Raw genomic sequence first — 16,864 nt, 5'->3', positions numbered from 1 at the left:
ATAAAAATATAAATTAATAGAAACATCTATGTATTTAGCAAAGATATAATAGAATTCAAAATTATACTCTACAAGATTAAAATACATAACAATCCACTTAAGCACATTTAAGAATATAATAGAAGTATAGTGTATAAAATATTACTCATATTATGTATATATTATAATTATTTCGAACCTTATCAAGTCTATTTAATTAAGCCGCCTCATGATCAAGCTTGGCTCAAAATTATTTTCAAGCTAATTTTGAAGATCAAGTTTAGCTCAGCTTAGCTCAATTTCAAGCCGAGCTCAAGTCTGGGTTGATAGTCCTAAGTTGACTTGGAGTCAGCTACAATCTAATTCTTCTCTTAGTCCTAATTGACTTGGAGTCAGGTAGTCTTGGGCCTCTAGTTCTAAGAGATGTAGACTTGGAGTCAGCTAGTCCAGAGTTGACTTGGAGTCAACTAGCTCTTTTCTTCTCTTCTACTAGTCTGGTTCTAACGTGAACCAAACAACACGAGCGAAGTTGCAATCAGGAAGCAGGTAGTGTCCACAGAAGCGATTGATTGAACTCTAATGTAACTAATAAATTAAATTCACAAAAAAGTATAATTGCAAGGAATCAATGGTTCAATTATTTGTTATTATTTTGTTAATAAAACAGAGTCTATAAACTAATTATATCGCTTGGCAAAGAGAGAACCTTTTCTAATATATTGATTAAATAAGCACCACAGCTAAAAAATTCACTAAATATTAATCTCAATCTTCACAGAAATATATAACTATAGTAACCTAATAAGACTCAATGTTCACAGGAATTAAAACAATCAGCTGAAGATTCTTCGTTGCGTAGAAATTAGAGGGTGCATTGGTCTGTGTCTCTTTTGTCCCTTGACTTAGCAAAGACTATTCGACTCGTTATCTGTGCCACAGAAAATAATGTCCCTTCTTTGAATTCCATAAATTATTGGTCGTTTTCGTGTAGATCTAACTCTCTCATTGTAATTTTGTGACTACGCCATTTTCTTGTCTTGTATTACCCATGGCAGAAGTTATATAAGGTAGAAGAAGCCTAACTATCATTTCCCACCAATTAGAGTTATCGATGGAGAAAATACTCAGCCTTATCCTCCTACAACTACTCACACTCCTCTTCCTCTTCCCTTTGGAAACCAATGGAGAAACCGAAGCACAAGCCCTTTTGATATGGAAGTATAGATTGAGCAACTCCAGCTCTCTACGCTCATGGTCACTCACCAACTCCACAACCCCATGCAATTGGTTCGGCGTCAGTTGCGACTCTGTTGGCAGTGTCGTGAAGCTTAATTTATCGTATTCCGGACTCAATGGTACCCTTGCTGAATTAGATTTCTCTTCTCTATCTAACCTCACCCACCTTCATCTCAGTTTGAATGATCTCTATGGACCTATTCCAGAAGAGATTGGGAATTTGACCAACTTGGTGGAGATGGACCTCACGTCTAATGGTTTTACGGGCTCGATTCCTCGAGCAATCGGGAACCTCAAGCTGCTTACTTCACTCCAGATTTCGGGAAATAGGCTAACTGGACCTATTCCATTGGAGATTTGGAGCTTGACCAATTTAGTCGAGATGGTCCTCTCACATAACCTACTCACAGGCTCGATTCCTCGAGCAATCGGGAACCTCAAGCTGCTTACTTCACTCCAGATTTCGGGAAATAGGCTAACTGGACCTATTCCATTGGAGATTTGGAGCTTGACCAATTTAGTCGAGATGGTCCTCTCACATAACCTACTCACAGGCTCGATTCCTCGAGCAATCGGGAATCTAAAGCTCCTTACTGTCCTGTATCTCTCCGGCAACAAGCTAATTGGACTTATTCCACCAGAGATTTGGAACTTGACTAGCTTGGTCAAAATGGACCTCTCAGAAAACCAGCTCATAGGTTCGATTGCTCATAGACTCGGCTATCTCAAGAAACTTACGACCCTGTCTTTATCCTTCAACAACTTGACGGGTAGAATTCCTACAGAGATAGGAAACATGACAGCATTGCAGTACTTGTTCTTTGAGGAAAACCAGCTAGAAGGGGAGCTACCAACCACCATCTCTCAATTGCCAAACCTCCGGGTCATACATCTATACTCCAATCAAATCAGCGGTAGGATCACAGCAGACCTTGGCCACTATAGCCTCTTGTTAGGAATTGATTTCTCATATAATTACTTTTCAGGCCCACTCCCAGCTAGCTTGGGGAACTGCACCAGCCTACAAGTAGTTAACTTCTCCAAGAATCACATGAGGGGAGACATAACGAAAGCTTTCAGTGTTCACCCAAATCTTATTTTATTAGATCTCAGCGGTAATCTTTTCACCGGTGAAATTCCGTCAACATTTGGAAACATGACCAGCTTGTCCTTCCTACTCCTCGGTAACAACCGCCTGACCGGAAGGATCCCACAAGAACTAGGAGGATTGGTTTCGTTAGCTTTCTTAAACTTAAGCGGCAACAGCATTACAGGATCCATCCCTTCTTTCATCGGCAACCTTTCTCAGCTTGCTTCGCTCGACTTGTCTGACCTCAAACTCACCGGTCAAATATCAGACATGTTCCCTACTCACACCACTGGTCTTTCTTCCAATTTCACTTTCTTGCCCTATATCACGTCTCTATCTCTTATGAACAATCTTCTAGTTGGCACCATACCCTCATTCTTCTGTACTATGAATTCTTTGGAAGTTCTCGACTTATCAAATAATTGGTTGTCAGGAGAGCTTCCTCAATGCTGGTGGGACCTGAATTTTCTCATATTCATGAATTTGGAGAACAATAATCTTTCTGGAAGGATCCCGAGTTCGAGCGCTACTAGTCTGAATTTTCAATCGTTGCACTTGGGTAACAATAGTTTTACAGGAGAATTTCCTTCAGTACTAAAAGTCTTTAATCAATTAATTGTCCTAGACTTGGGGGAGAACATGTTTTATGGCAATATCCCAACATGGATAGGTGATAGCTTTCCATCACTCAAGATCCTTCGCCTACGATCCAATATGTTCAATGGTAACATTCCTCCACAGATATCTCATCTTAGTTCTTTACAACTATTGGACCTTTCCAGCAATAATCTTACAGGAAGCATACCACATAGCTTCAAGCAACTTGCTTCCATGGCCATAAGACAACAGAAGATGAGAATAGATATCGATTTGGGTGTTCAGTATACGGAGAGTATTCAACTAACATGGAAAGGGGTAGAATATTCATTCAAAAACACACTTGCACTTATGACGGGCATCGACCTATCTTCTAATTTTCTCTCCGGTGAGATTCCTGCTGAGTTAACAAATCTTTCAGGCTTGCTATTCCTAAACTTATCGAAGAACTATCTAACTGGTGAAATCCCAATGATGATTAGTGCATTGAAGTGGTTGGAATCTCTTGATTTGTCGAATAACCATCTCTCAGGTACAATTCCTCCTACTATTTCTGAGATAACAACTCTTGAAATCTTGAATCTTTCTAGCAACAATTTATGGGGAAGAATACCGCTAGGAAGTCAGTTGCAAACATTTAGCAACCTAAGTTACATACATAATGATGGACTTTGTGGCCCTCCATTAACCAAGAATTGTTCAATCGATGCAACTTCTACTCAACCATCAAATAAAGGCAATGGAGATGACATGATATGGATGTATATTTGCGCTGTATTTGGATTTATTTTTGGGTTTTGGTTATTTTTTGGAGTTCTATTTTTCAAAAAATCATGGAGATTTGCATATATTTCCTTCATCGATAATATGCAAGTCCAGATCTCCAAAAAATTGAAGATCATGTAATAAGTACATGTTTGTGTTTCTCCAATAAATGCAAGGACTAATGTTATTCCTCGACACTCGTTACAGTTCTATTCTACATAGTATTTTCATGCCTCTCCTAGAAAAGAGGAAAAATGTTTACCATTGCAAAGCTTGTGATTAAATAATACACAATTCAATTCTTTCCATTGCAATGTTGGCCATTTGCAAGGTTAGCCTTATATGTGAAATGGCTATGTCACATATCCGACAATCCCAAAATTAACTTTTAAATAGATATGTAATATTTTTATATTGAAGAAACTATTCATCAATGGCAATGATGTTCCATTTAGTGAATAATTGTAATCACTAAACCATTTAGTTACTTACATAATAGATATTAGCTAAAATACAGTAATAAGATGCCAACATACATCTTGTGTAATCTTACATTTTTCAATTGCAACATTCAGCCAAACTCTAATCTATTTACTAAAATCAATCACCTCAAATATTTTTATGTAGACAGCCATAAGCATGTGCATGTATCATAAGATATCAATTAAATATGCTAGCAAATTTGGAAACACACAGTGATTAAACTCAAATCTTGCCGGTAGCTATCATTCACAGCAAGTACTACAACTACTAGTCACAGCAATCAATAAGAAAATGAATGATTATTCCTGATTTGCTTGCTTTTCCATCCATCCAACAAAAAAAAAATATCAATCATACCAAGCAAATCCAAGATACCCCTTAGCATAATATTTGGATGTTCAATTATATCAGAAGTTAACCAAAACTATCAAAGAAGACATGCAGGGACATGAAACTATTAGTTTTCAAATATTGTTGAAATATTAATTAAGCTATCTCATTTGACTAGTCAATTAGATTAATGGGTTAGTGTAGAATAATTTAATATTGGTCCTTTAGTTTTGAGATGACTCTCAGTCTTTTCTAAGTCTTAGAATTATGGCAAACTTTTGCGTTCGCTAGATGTCGGAAAATGAAGAGTCATGTAGTATAATTAAGAGTCATTTAGTATAACTAGGAGTCATATAAATCAATATATATATATATATATATCTGGTCTAATATTATGGAATGGGAGCAAGTAAAGTAAAAGAAGTTTTAGGTTTTTATCCACTTCATCTTGTGCTAAGTATTAGAGCTAGATTTCATTGAAGTACCATGAAGGTTTTCTATGGATCCCAAGATCTATAGGATATCGTGAAGAATGACTATTTTGAACCAGAGAACATGACGATACTCACACCACAATTATCCAATGAGTTAAAGGAAACCTGCTAAAAGGCCAAGAATGCATTGTTCTTTATTTATGAAACGGTGGACGAGGCAATCTCTAAACGAATCTTGACCGTGTCAACAATGAAAAAAGTATGGGATACACTCAAAGTGTCCTACAAAAGAGATGAGAAAGGGAAGACGGTCTTGATTTGTTACTAGCTCCTTCTTCTTCTAGATAAAGGTGCGTGTACAAACCTTGTTGATCCCATAATAAAGACTATAAATTCGACAATGGAAGAAATCATCCAGGAGATATCCACTTTAGTAGAATCCCAATATGGTTGATAGAAAAGTATATGAAATCTCAATTCATGAAAAAACTCCAAATCGGATTTTTATAATAATAATATAAAATAATGACAAGAGAATTAAGCAAAGATAAATACTAAGATTTTTACCTTGAAAATCTTCAAATTGGATAAAAAAAACTACGTATTCAAACTCGGATTAAACCAATCGCTAATAAACTATAACAATTTACAAGATTGACTTACATACTCTTGTTGATACCTGCTATTCCATCTGAATCATTTGAACCCACGCGATTCATCGTCTCTCATGAAATGCTTTCAATATCAGTGACCTTTAAGACTGATCTTCTGTCTTGGTGACCCTTAAGACACAAATTTCGTATGTTGAAGATGATGAAAACCTCCGCCACTTGAAATCAATATTAACTCAATAAAAGTCTCTTAAAAGTAATGACCGACAATCCTTAGGGTTTGGGTAACAACTCGGTCTCACCATGTGCCTCTCAAGAGTGTTTCCTTTCTATGAGTCTTGGGTGATGATTATGAGTATAACAGCATACCATCAATATTAAAGAAGACCAAAAATAATGAAAACTGAAAGGGCGGCCCATAGGCCACAACAAATCCATCAAATACAATAGTAAGGTAGGGACTCTTATAAGAGGACATGCTAAAAGTAGGATACAACAAGGGAACAATATAAAACCCCATTACAAATAGTACAAAATGGAGCGTGAAAGGAAAGGAAGCCTAACATCCTACTAAGTGAATTGCTACTAAGCTCCCGTTAAGATATCAATCAATTTGCATTATATATCAATTCTAAATGAGCCTAATGGTTGGCAAGTGATATTATCACTAGTTAAGTATTATGGATAACAATATACCCTGCATAAGGAATGTATATTTAGCTATACAAATCATCATTTTGAAAGTAAAATGGAACATGCATGTCATATATTTGGTTAGCACAGTCTGACTTGCTGATCTAATTTCCCAATGCTAAAGATAATTAGCAAGAAATTATCCGATTTAAATGTGTAGCTCCATATTAAGGACTTACCAACAACAAACTTTTTTTTATTTGAATCAATTTATGAATTTAATAATGTAGAACCTAGATGTTGCTAATATTAATCACATTTAGTTATCCATAGTCTCTAGTTTTCCTATATGCAACTCGAATGGATAGAATTTTGAGAAAGCTTGCTGGATTATATTGTGAAACCTGGGTTTTGATACCATGCTATAACATCCACCACCAAATACACATGCTCTTCATTATTACGAACCAGATCTTGAATAATCTAAAAGTAAGAAAATTGTGAAAATTTATATGGAGGTAGCCTCAGAATTTAGGGTTCTAATATATTTAGTTTCATGAGAATCTGACGTTTGGATGAAAAGATATTAATAAAATAACGGAGCAAGGCCAAAAAGGGTAGAATGGTAATTAACCGATATTGCGGCAGTCGTTAAAGGATGGTAGATCACCAAGGATTGTGGTGGACAGCTAGTAGGCTTTAGTCAAGGCTTGGATCAAGTCCTTGATGGCAATTTAGATCTTCTTCTAGTTCTCCTTCGACTCGGCCAAAAATTCCTTAAAAAATGCTTTTGCCCACACTGGTGGTTCATCGTCGATAGTTGCTGGTGGTGGAGCGGGTGCCAAAGAAACTCCCACAGGAATAAAGATTAGTTTTTGGTCCTCCATGGTCGCTCCTTCCTTGTTGATCTTGGATCGCATGATAACCATTGTTTGGAAATGTTAGCTCTGATACTAATTGTTACGAACCAGATCTGAAATAATATGGAAGTAAGAAAATTATGAAAATTTATATGGATTTAGTTACATGAGAATCTGATGTTTGGATGAAAAGATATTAATAAAATAGTAGAGTAAGGCCAAAAAGGGTAGGACGGTAATTAACTGACATTGCGATAGTCGTCGGAGGGTGGTAGACAGCTAAGGGTGGTGGTGGACAGCCATAAGGTAGAGTGGCTGCTGTGGCGGAAGATGGCTAGGGTTTGGAAGATCGTAATACTTCTACGACTATGATATACTCCTACAAAGATAAAAGCAATCTAACGACTACGGTAAGAAATAAGGACAAAAATATTAAATTGGTTAAACTCATATTCATTCAATGATAATTATCAATACATGTCCACACGTATTTATAGGAGTAAAAATCCCTAGCGGATCGGATCCACACGCGGATTATTTGATTTTTTAAAATTTAAAACAATAAAATAAATCTAACTAACTAACTTGACTCGACTCAATTTGACTAGACTTAACCCTTGTGGTTGAATTGTAACACTCTTGTGAGTGAAACCCACATGATTTTTCGTAGCTTGTTTGCCCTCTGTTTGCAGGTTTTCGGATTGGAATAAGGAAAGGAATCAATGCTCCGGACTGAATAGAGCTTAGTGACCTATTAGTCAAAGTTTCAACATAATAAATAAAAGAAAAGCCCATTAAAATAGATAAAAGAAGCTCAAAACACCAAAGGCCACAACAACTCCCAAATACACCTCCATAAATAGATTTCAATTCCCACGGAGAGGCTACAAGCCATCTAGCTTAATTTACAAGAATAAATAAATAAGAGAAATAAAGAACAATTCTTTGCTAACTTTTGCACGAACTGATCTACTAATCTGAAAATAATTTCACCAAAAGATGGTGAGCATAAAGTCCAACAAGTTTTTACTTCTATAGTTTAAACGTAGTATAAATAAAGACACAATAATAGGAAAAATATGAATATGCATATTAGGATCAAAATCAATACATTAGTATAACATACTCATCATATTCATCTAATGCACATATGCATTAGCAATCTATAAAATGACATGCATCAAATCCGAATATCAAGTCCTCAAACTCAAGCTCACACCGAGTTCTGACCATAGGTTATGTTAACATTATACAACAGGATATATACATCCTTTCAGACTATCAAGTCTTCAACTCAGACTCATGCACAACCATGCCCGTATGCCACGTTAATACTTATATGTCGGACCACAAAAATACCCCCAAGGGAGAATAGATCCTAGTGATAACTCGTAAGTCCCCCATTCGGCAAACAACAAGACCGATTGTCTACCGCTGTAGATTAAGGACATTAGTCATAAGTCCATCTCATAAGTCTATATCGCACGCCGATACTACCATAAGCCCATGGCTCCACATCATCACACTACTGTGTGGAAACTCATGAACCATTGTTCACGGACTCCCTCACCCTACGTCATTGAGTATCACTAGGATTACGTCATCCTACCCTTCTCTCTTTTACCTAAATACCTCAAATAGTATAACTCTTGTCGATCGATAGTAAGTTGCCCATCATCTAGCAAAATGACAACCTAATTGTCTGGATCAACAAATCGGGACCTCAAGTGTGGACCTAATTTATATGTATAATAATATCCCCCGCTCCTAACCCTGGTTGGGGAGGTATATAATATTATTGAGACGTAAAAGTCAACTACTTTATAGTCGTGCATGTGTACAAGTGGTATGATATTATATAACACAACAAGCATAATGAAATATAAATTATTATCATGTTTACGTGCTTTCACACATAATCATGCCCATGGGTATGCATAGTAGTCATGGTAAATGTAATTATGTCGAATAAAAGTAAAGTTAACATGGTCTACTTGCATTAATACCAGTAAATAATACATGCACGTGTATAATATGAATGTGATGATGTCTTAAAATAAAAATATCTCATTCTCTACACTACTCTTAGACTATAGAATTTTTACTTGTCTGACATCGCTTTCCAAATAACTAGCTAAAATTGCACTACGAAATCATCCTCATATGATGCCAAATCCACCTCAATAATAAAGTATAAAAAAGCATAAGCACAAATACTTACCATTAATTAATTAATCCTGGTTAGGTTTCCTATAGGATTGGGTAGGTCAATTTAATAATTCTTATATTTATTAGTCAGGTATAGCTGGCATAGTTGTACTAAGACCTAGCACGTTATTAAATATAAGTAAAATAATTTACCTCAAATTATCATTCAAATCATTATTATCAATTTACAATAGATCACCTAAACAACATTTAATTAATCAACTTCGTTAAATAAGGCAACTTGCTTAATATCATTTCCCTACATTGATCCATATAAATTCTTAGATGGGAGCAATTAATACACATACACTCAGACTACTAACTCCTTTGCTATACTTAATTTAACGAAAATTATAATTGACCACACTAAACTCCACTTAGAGCTAATTCCCTATTTGGAGCAATTAGCAATGGCGCTCTCAAGCCATTGTCTAAATCATTCAAATTAATTTACAACAATTATTGTAACTAATATGTTATTCTCTAAAAATAGTTAATTAAGATTTCAGTTAACATGGGTAATGAGATAAAAGATTAAAGTAAATTAAATAAATAAAGAGCAACTAATCCAAAAACCACCAAGGTTAAACCTAAAGCCCAAACTATCCAACATAGCCACTTGGGCTAAGTTACCCCCACAAACTTGGGTTAGGCTACCCACAACACAAACCCACCACTTAGGCTGAGCTACCCACAGTCCAGCCAAGCTTGAGCTGTGCTAGGCTGCGCACAGCCCAGCCTAACTGTTATCCAAACTCCATCCCCCCTTATTCCTTACCTAAAGCATGCCAAGGGGAAGAAGGGGAGTGGTTGTCGGCAAACACAATCGTCGGCAGCTGAATGAACACAAGCCCCCCTCTCACCAGTTGAGAAAATGTGCATAGTGCATGGGTGGTCAGCCAGGTTGGTTGGCGACGAGAGAGAAGGCTCCTCCTTCACCGACAATCATGGAGTTGGCTCACATTGCCAACCAAGCTATGAGAGCCCCGAGGTAAAGTGTCGTCGACTTCCCCTTGTGAAAAGGAAGCTTCTCAAATGGCCAACAGAAGAAGATGTCGATAGTGATAGCCCAAAAAAAAGGCTAGAAGGCCAACGAGAGGAGGCTACCATATGTAGCCTTCACCGGGGGAAGGAACGGTCCACCTATCACCGGCAAGAGGGCGATAAGAGGAATAATTTGGGACCGGCACGGGAAAGCACAAGGTCGTCGACCGACTAGATTCTCAATGAAACTAAGAGGAAAGGAAATTTAGGATAAAGCATTAAATACTCAATTAAACCTAATTTACTCATACCTAGTCGAAGAGGACGTTCCGGTGCATCAATCCATGGGGTTGGCGTCCTCCAACGGCTCTCCAGCACGGCAAGAGGAAGAAGGGGGTAAATGGGTTGCTGGTGGGGAGGAGGAAGAAAAAGAAAAGAAGGAAAGAGAGAAAAGAAGAAAAGAGGTGCACACTTATTGTTCACGTGCATGCCTATTTTAATTTTTTTTTCTAGGATGTTACACCAACTCTTAGCTCGTGTTCACTTGTGGAATGAGGATGGAATAAGCATCACTATTCTAATTTTTAAGACTAGAAGAAGGGAGCTAATACTAATATAAGTTATTCTAATATTTAGTTCAATACTAGTATAAGGAGTAATAATTAATATTTGATATGACATAAAGTTGATATGAAAGTATTGGGAGTTGGTGATGTTTTAAACCAAATAATAAAAATACCCGTGAGCTAGCAGAAAATAATATTCCAAAAGTTTCCCCATTATGCAGGTATGTAGGGTTATAATCCTACACTCTGCGAGTATGCGGGGTTATAACCCTGTACTCAGGTTTGTGAGCGCATTACGTGGGTATATGAGATTATAACCCCGCATTCAAATATGCAAAGTAATACCCCGCATTTTGTGGGGTTATAACCCCGCACTCGGCTGTCCAGGGTATTGCCACGCACACATGTGTACAGAGTAATACCTCGCACTATGTAGGTATAGGGGATTGCCTTTGTAGAGGAGAGAGAGAGAGGAAATAGCAACTGTAGCTTATATGACTATGTGTTGTCATCTCAAAGAGTAAAATGGTAATCTTAGATTATTAATAAATAGGTTATAGAAAGTTATATGGAATAAAACGAGAGAGAATATTGAATTAGTATATTAGAATAAGGTAAGATATTATTTAGTTACTACACCAGAATAAGCCAATTTCTATTTCACAAGTGAACGAGGGGCTTAATGATCATAAAGGCCCCTAAAACAGTAGACACTAGTGATAGAACGGCCTGCCCGACCCAGTGAACAGCATGACTAATTGTTGGCTATTGCAAAGTAAGAAACCTAGTCGTAAGCCTACTACATGAGTCAGTATCACACACTGACATTATTCTCTAAACCCTCGCCTCAATTGCACTATTATGCGGCAAATCATGAGCCGTCACTTAAAGACGCTCTCACCTTGCATCATCGGATACCGTTGGGTCTACATCATTCTACTATTTTTGCTCTCCCACTTAAATACCCTAAAGAGTTGACTCTCATCTATCGACAATAAATCACTTATTGCCCGGTCAAACAGCTACTTGAATGTGTTGGATCTGCAGACTAAGACTTCAGGCTTGGTCCCTACTATATAGTAATAGTATATATATTTCTTGCAACTAACTCTGGCTAGGAAAGTGTGAGTACTGTTAAGACGTAAAGATCATTCTCTTTATGATTATACTCATGTACTAGTGGTATGATAAGATATAACACGAATAATAAAATAAATAAATTGTGGGGGTTATTATGTCTAAGTTTGCTAATGAATATGCGTAACAATTAAAATAATAACAGTTATGTCAGGCAACTGTTAAACAAATAGGTATCACTATGATATTTAGGTTATCATATCATAAATAATTATTTAGATTACACAGGTAGAACTTGAGTATCATTTCCCACCAAATTATCTTTTTTTTGGTTGTTGTTGAGAAAAACCAAATTCTGGCTCGGTTTTATGTCAAAACAGCCCCAAAATCAGGATCTACTAGAAGCAGATACGTATATACACATCCTAAACACCCTGTCTAAACATCAAGCAGTATATTATCCACAACTATACTGAGTAATTTTATCATCTCATATTCATTACAAAATATAACAAAGTTTAATAAAACAGAGCAAAACTCAATAGCAAGTTTAGTCATCATCTTTTGTCATCATCTTCTTCTGCATCTCCTCTCTTTAAGGCATGTCCAGCAAATGAATACATTATTAATATAATAAACTAAATCCAACACTTACTTTGGTTTAGTAGTATTGAAAGTCCTATTATTCCTCTCTAACTAGATGGACTAAGAATATACTGTAATCCAAATTCTCCAAAGACTTACAGTCCTATTTTACTCTCTTACACTTCCCAATAGTCCAGACATTGCTCACCTCTTTTGGGACTATAAAAATGCCCCAGTACTGAAAGTCGTCCTATTCCTCTCCGACCAAATGTAAAAATATGCTGCCATTTAAATTCTGCAAGCTCTTACAATCCTTTTTTGCTCCCGACTCCTCCTTATTACAAAAATTGCACTAATTACTCTCAATCCATATCCTTTTCACTAGATTGTCTCTAGTTAATACTCTTAAATTATTCCAATGTAGTATTCTTTATGTGATTCTTATTCTGGAAATCTCAGGTGCCATTGGTGCGGAATGGTTTAAAAGCATTTAAAAGTTACATCGAGAATCCATACTCCATGTTGCTGTAGAGCAAGAGAGCACTAAATGGTTTGCAAAGTTTAACTAATAAAGGCTTCAAATTCACGTCAGTTCTTTTGTTTTCTTTTTCCATCCTCCTCTTTGAGGTTTGTGTACACTATTTGGAGATCATATTTTTGGAAGCCATTAATCACTATCTGGAGATCATATTTTTAGAAGCCATAGATCAGTATCTAGAGATCATATTTTTGGAGGCCATCGATCATTATATTGAGATTATATTTTCGAGGCTATTGGAGATTGTTTCTCTACGTTAGACGGGACATACTGAATCGTTCTCATCTCCACATCTATATCAATCTGAAAGAACTACGTCTCAAGAGTCACTAAGATAAAAGAATCAATCTCAAAAATCACTAAGGTTTGGAAGTCTATCACGAGAAGAAGTGTGTCCTAAAGTGTAGTGAACAAGATTAGTACAAATTGAGTCATCAGAATCAACGGGTGATCTCTAAGCTTCTTATTAACTACTATAATTTTTAATGATTAGTTTCGATTCGAGTTTGGATTCGTAGTCTTTTAATAATTTGAAGTTTTTTCACATAAAAACTATTGTGTGCTTGTGATTATCTTTTTCACATTTTATTTTTCTTATATTATTATCGACCGCGTGTAATAGATTTCATCTCTTAGAACGTTTATTAATTGATATCATAGCATGTCTAAGGATTGATGTAAGTTCGTATTTTTTTCATTACTGATGCCTAACATTATGGGTTTGAGATTCCTTCCATTTTTTCCATCTCATTTTGCAATAAGTGGTATCAAAGACCAGCATTCAAAAGTAGGTTTTTGGATTTAGGGACAGCATTTTGATTAGTGTATTTATTGAAAAAAATTTCACAGTAACTTATTATATCTAAACATTATTCTTGTCCCTTACTCTCATTTAATACATCATTACAAGAACAAAAAATTAAAGGAAGGATAAAACTATCCCTTATCCTGTGATAAGTTACAACCAAATGGAACCTCAGGATAATTTGTTTTTATCTCTAACACTACTTATTCTTTTTATAATTATATACTACAAAATGTATATATTCCTATTCACAAATTATTAGTTGCAAAAATTACACGAATACTGTTTTAGTTGATGTAAAAGTAAATTTACTTTTATTTTAGATATATTTTGAATCTAAAGAAACTTTAGATAAAATAATTCTAGATCATGATGTTTCATAATCTTTGAACTTCAAATAATTATCTTATGGATATCTTTCAAAACTGTGCACAAATGAAATTTTATAGTTTAAGTGAGAAATTTGTACTTAAAGTATGAATTTTATACTTAAACTACGAAATTTTAATTCTACGTAATTTAAGCAAAATATTCAGAAGATATTCATCTAAAATCTAAAAAATATAAAACTAATTGAATAAAATCGTGACATCACGATTTAGAACTTTTTTCATATTTAATTATCTATAGTGAAATAAGAATTTGAGAAAAAATTTATAGTTTAAGTATGAAATTCTAATAATAATTCATAGTTTTTTAAGTATATATTGTAATTTACTTGTAATATTAGATTAAATTTGTTATTCAGAGTTTCTTCAGATTTGAAATATATCTACAGTGAAATGAGAATTCATAGTTTAAGTACGATTGCTCACAAAAAATCGTAGTTTAAACTATCTCTAATTAGTATCTTACTGTATTAATTAAAGAGTGATTAGAGAGACTTGTACTAATTAGTCACTTTCATAAATATATTAACAACATTCATTTATTTTTGACAACTTTTGCTATTTTTTTTTACATTGCAGAATTTATATATTTCACCATTACAATTTACATATAAATAAATTAGAGATAGTTTAAATAAATAAAAACTCATTAATTAATATTTCAAAATTATATTTTAATCTAATATTACTAGTAAATTATAATATATACTTAAAAAACTATGAATTATTGTCATAATTTCTTACTTAAATTACAAATTTCATGCTTAAACTATGAATTCATTATTCTGCTATAGATATATTTCTAATCTAAAAAACTCTGACTAAAAGACTTTTAGATCATGATGTCATAGATTTTATCTGATTGGTTTCATAGTTTGTAGACTTCAAATGATTATCTTGTGAATATTTTTTTTAAAACTATGCACAACCAAAATTTCGTAGTTTCAATTGTGTAGCCCAATATGACCCTCTAGTTGGTGCTCAATCACTTAGTCCAATGGCATCCAAACACTATTGTACTTGCTGCAATCTCAAGTTTGGGCATTCAAGCTCCCTAATGTCATAGCCCAAGAGCAGTCTCATCCAGCAGTGTTTGAATACGTTGGCTGTGCGTTCGGTCTTTGACATTCTATTGATCTCAAATTTGGGTATTCGAACACCATTGACTAGTCATTCAAACACCTCAACGAAGGGTGATATTCTATTCCACTATCTGAATATCATTGGTCATGCGTTCGACCACACAATCTAAGACTAGAAGTTCTTCAAAAATAATAAACAACTAATCTAAATAAGTAGGTTCAACCCAGCAAACTCAATATCCCCCGAGTGGTGACTCCATCAAGCTTGGATTGCATCACCATGTATATGAAACTTTCTCAAAAAGTTTGTGATAAACAATTGATAATCTCAAATTATCTAACTTCTTGATTAGAATTATTTTGTTTAAAAATATTCCAACGGGGATTTAATAATAATGATAGCAATTGTAATTTAAACCTGGCAGAATGGACTACTTTGTAATATGTTGAAATTATAAGGGCTAAAATGCAAACCACTAAATAGAAGTAAATACGAATTAAAAGCAGCATTTACAGCATTAAAAAGACCGAAACAATTTAAAACTGAAAAATCGCTTATATATATATTAAGTTTCTATTTATGAACCTAACCTATAAGATAATATCTGAATTTTCAAGGGACTAAATTGAGAATTGTTTTATTTAACTAAAAAAATGTGTTTAGATTTAAATTTTATAAACTAAGGACTGAAATGTAATAAGAATTAGAGTCAGCTTGTAGGGCATAATCGAGCTGAGCTCCATCGAACCTAGCTCTCATTAATTTTGAATTGAAAATAATTTTAAGCCTAAATTTCTAATCAAACTTAAATTAAAAATAATTTCAATTCGAGATAATTTCAAACTAATTATGTGCTCAAGCTGAGCTTAAACCTAAATGAACCGATCAATAAACAATTTTAATTCAAGCCAAATTTCGAGCCTGATTAAACTTGAATTAAATTAAGCTTAGTTCTAGCTTGAATCAAGCTTAAAATAAAGCCTAATTCAACTGTGAAAATTATAAAAATATAAACTAATAGAAACATCTATGTATTTAGCAAAGATATAATATGATTAGAATTCAAAATTATACTCTACAAGATTAAAATACATAACAATCCACTTAAGCACATTTAAGAATATAATAAAAGTATCGTGTATAAAATATTACTCGTATTATGTATATATTATAATTATTTCGAACCTTATCAAGTCTATTTAATCAAGCTGTCTCATGATCAAGCTTGGCTCAAAAATATTTTCAAGCTAATTTTAAAGATCAAGTTTAGCTCAGCTCAGCTCATTTTCGAGCCTAGCTAAGTTGACTTGGAGTCAGCTAGTCTTTGGCCTCTAGTTCTAAGTTGATTCCGAGTGAACTAGTCTACAATCTAATTCTTCTCTTAGTCCTAATTGACTTGGAGTCAGGTAGTCTTGGGCCTCTAGTTCTAAGAGATGTAGACTTGGAGTCAGCTAGTCCAGAGTTGACTTGGAGTCAACTAGCTCTTTTCTTCTCTTCTACTAGTCTACGGCGTCTGGTTCTAACGTGAACCAAACAACACGAGCGAAGTTGCAATCAGGAAGCAGGTAGTGTCCACAGAAGCGATTGATTGAACTCTAATGTAACTAATAA

At 34.7% G+C, this 16,864-nt stretch overlaps 1 protein-coding gene across 2 annotated transcripts; it reads left to right on the top strand.

The window, feature by feature from the left end:
- Nucleotides 1-1,089: 1,089 nt before the first annotated feature.
- LOC140774419 (uncharacterized) lies at nucleotides 1,090-3,864 on the top strand. Of its 2 annotated transcripts, none has more exons than XM_073117428.1 (2): nucleotides 1,090-1,334; nucleotides 1,422-3,864. In XM_073117428.1, the coding sequence occupies exons 1-2, from the start codon at nucleotides 1,091-1,093 to the stop codon at nucleotides 3,806-3,808; spliced, it is 2,631 nt and encodes an 876-aa protein (XP_072973529.1). In that variant the 5' UTR covers nucleotide 1,090; the 3' UTR covers nucleotides 3,809-3,864. The 2 variants fall into 2 exon arrangements, with proteins under 2 accessions (XP_072973529.1, XP_072973520.1); XM_073117419.1 differs by having other exon boundaries at nucleotides 1,090-2,129; nucleotides 2,202-3,864.
- The last annotated feature ends 13,000 nt before the right edge of the window (nucleotides 3,865-16,864 follow it).

This window comes from Typha angustifolia, chromosome 2, assembly GCF_048772165.1.
Source record: "Typha angustifolia cultivar Huaian chromosome 2, ASM4877216v1, whole genome shotgun sequence".
NCBI classification, from domain to species: domain Eukaryota; kingdom Viridiplantae; phylum Streptophyta; class Magnoliopsida; order Poales; family Typhaceae; genus Typha; species Typha angustifolia.
Note: the sequence above shows the minus strand (reverse complement) of the source record. Positions and strands in the feature narration are given on the sequence as shown.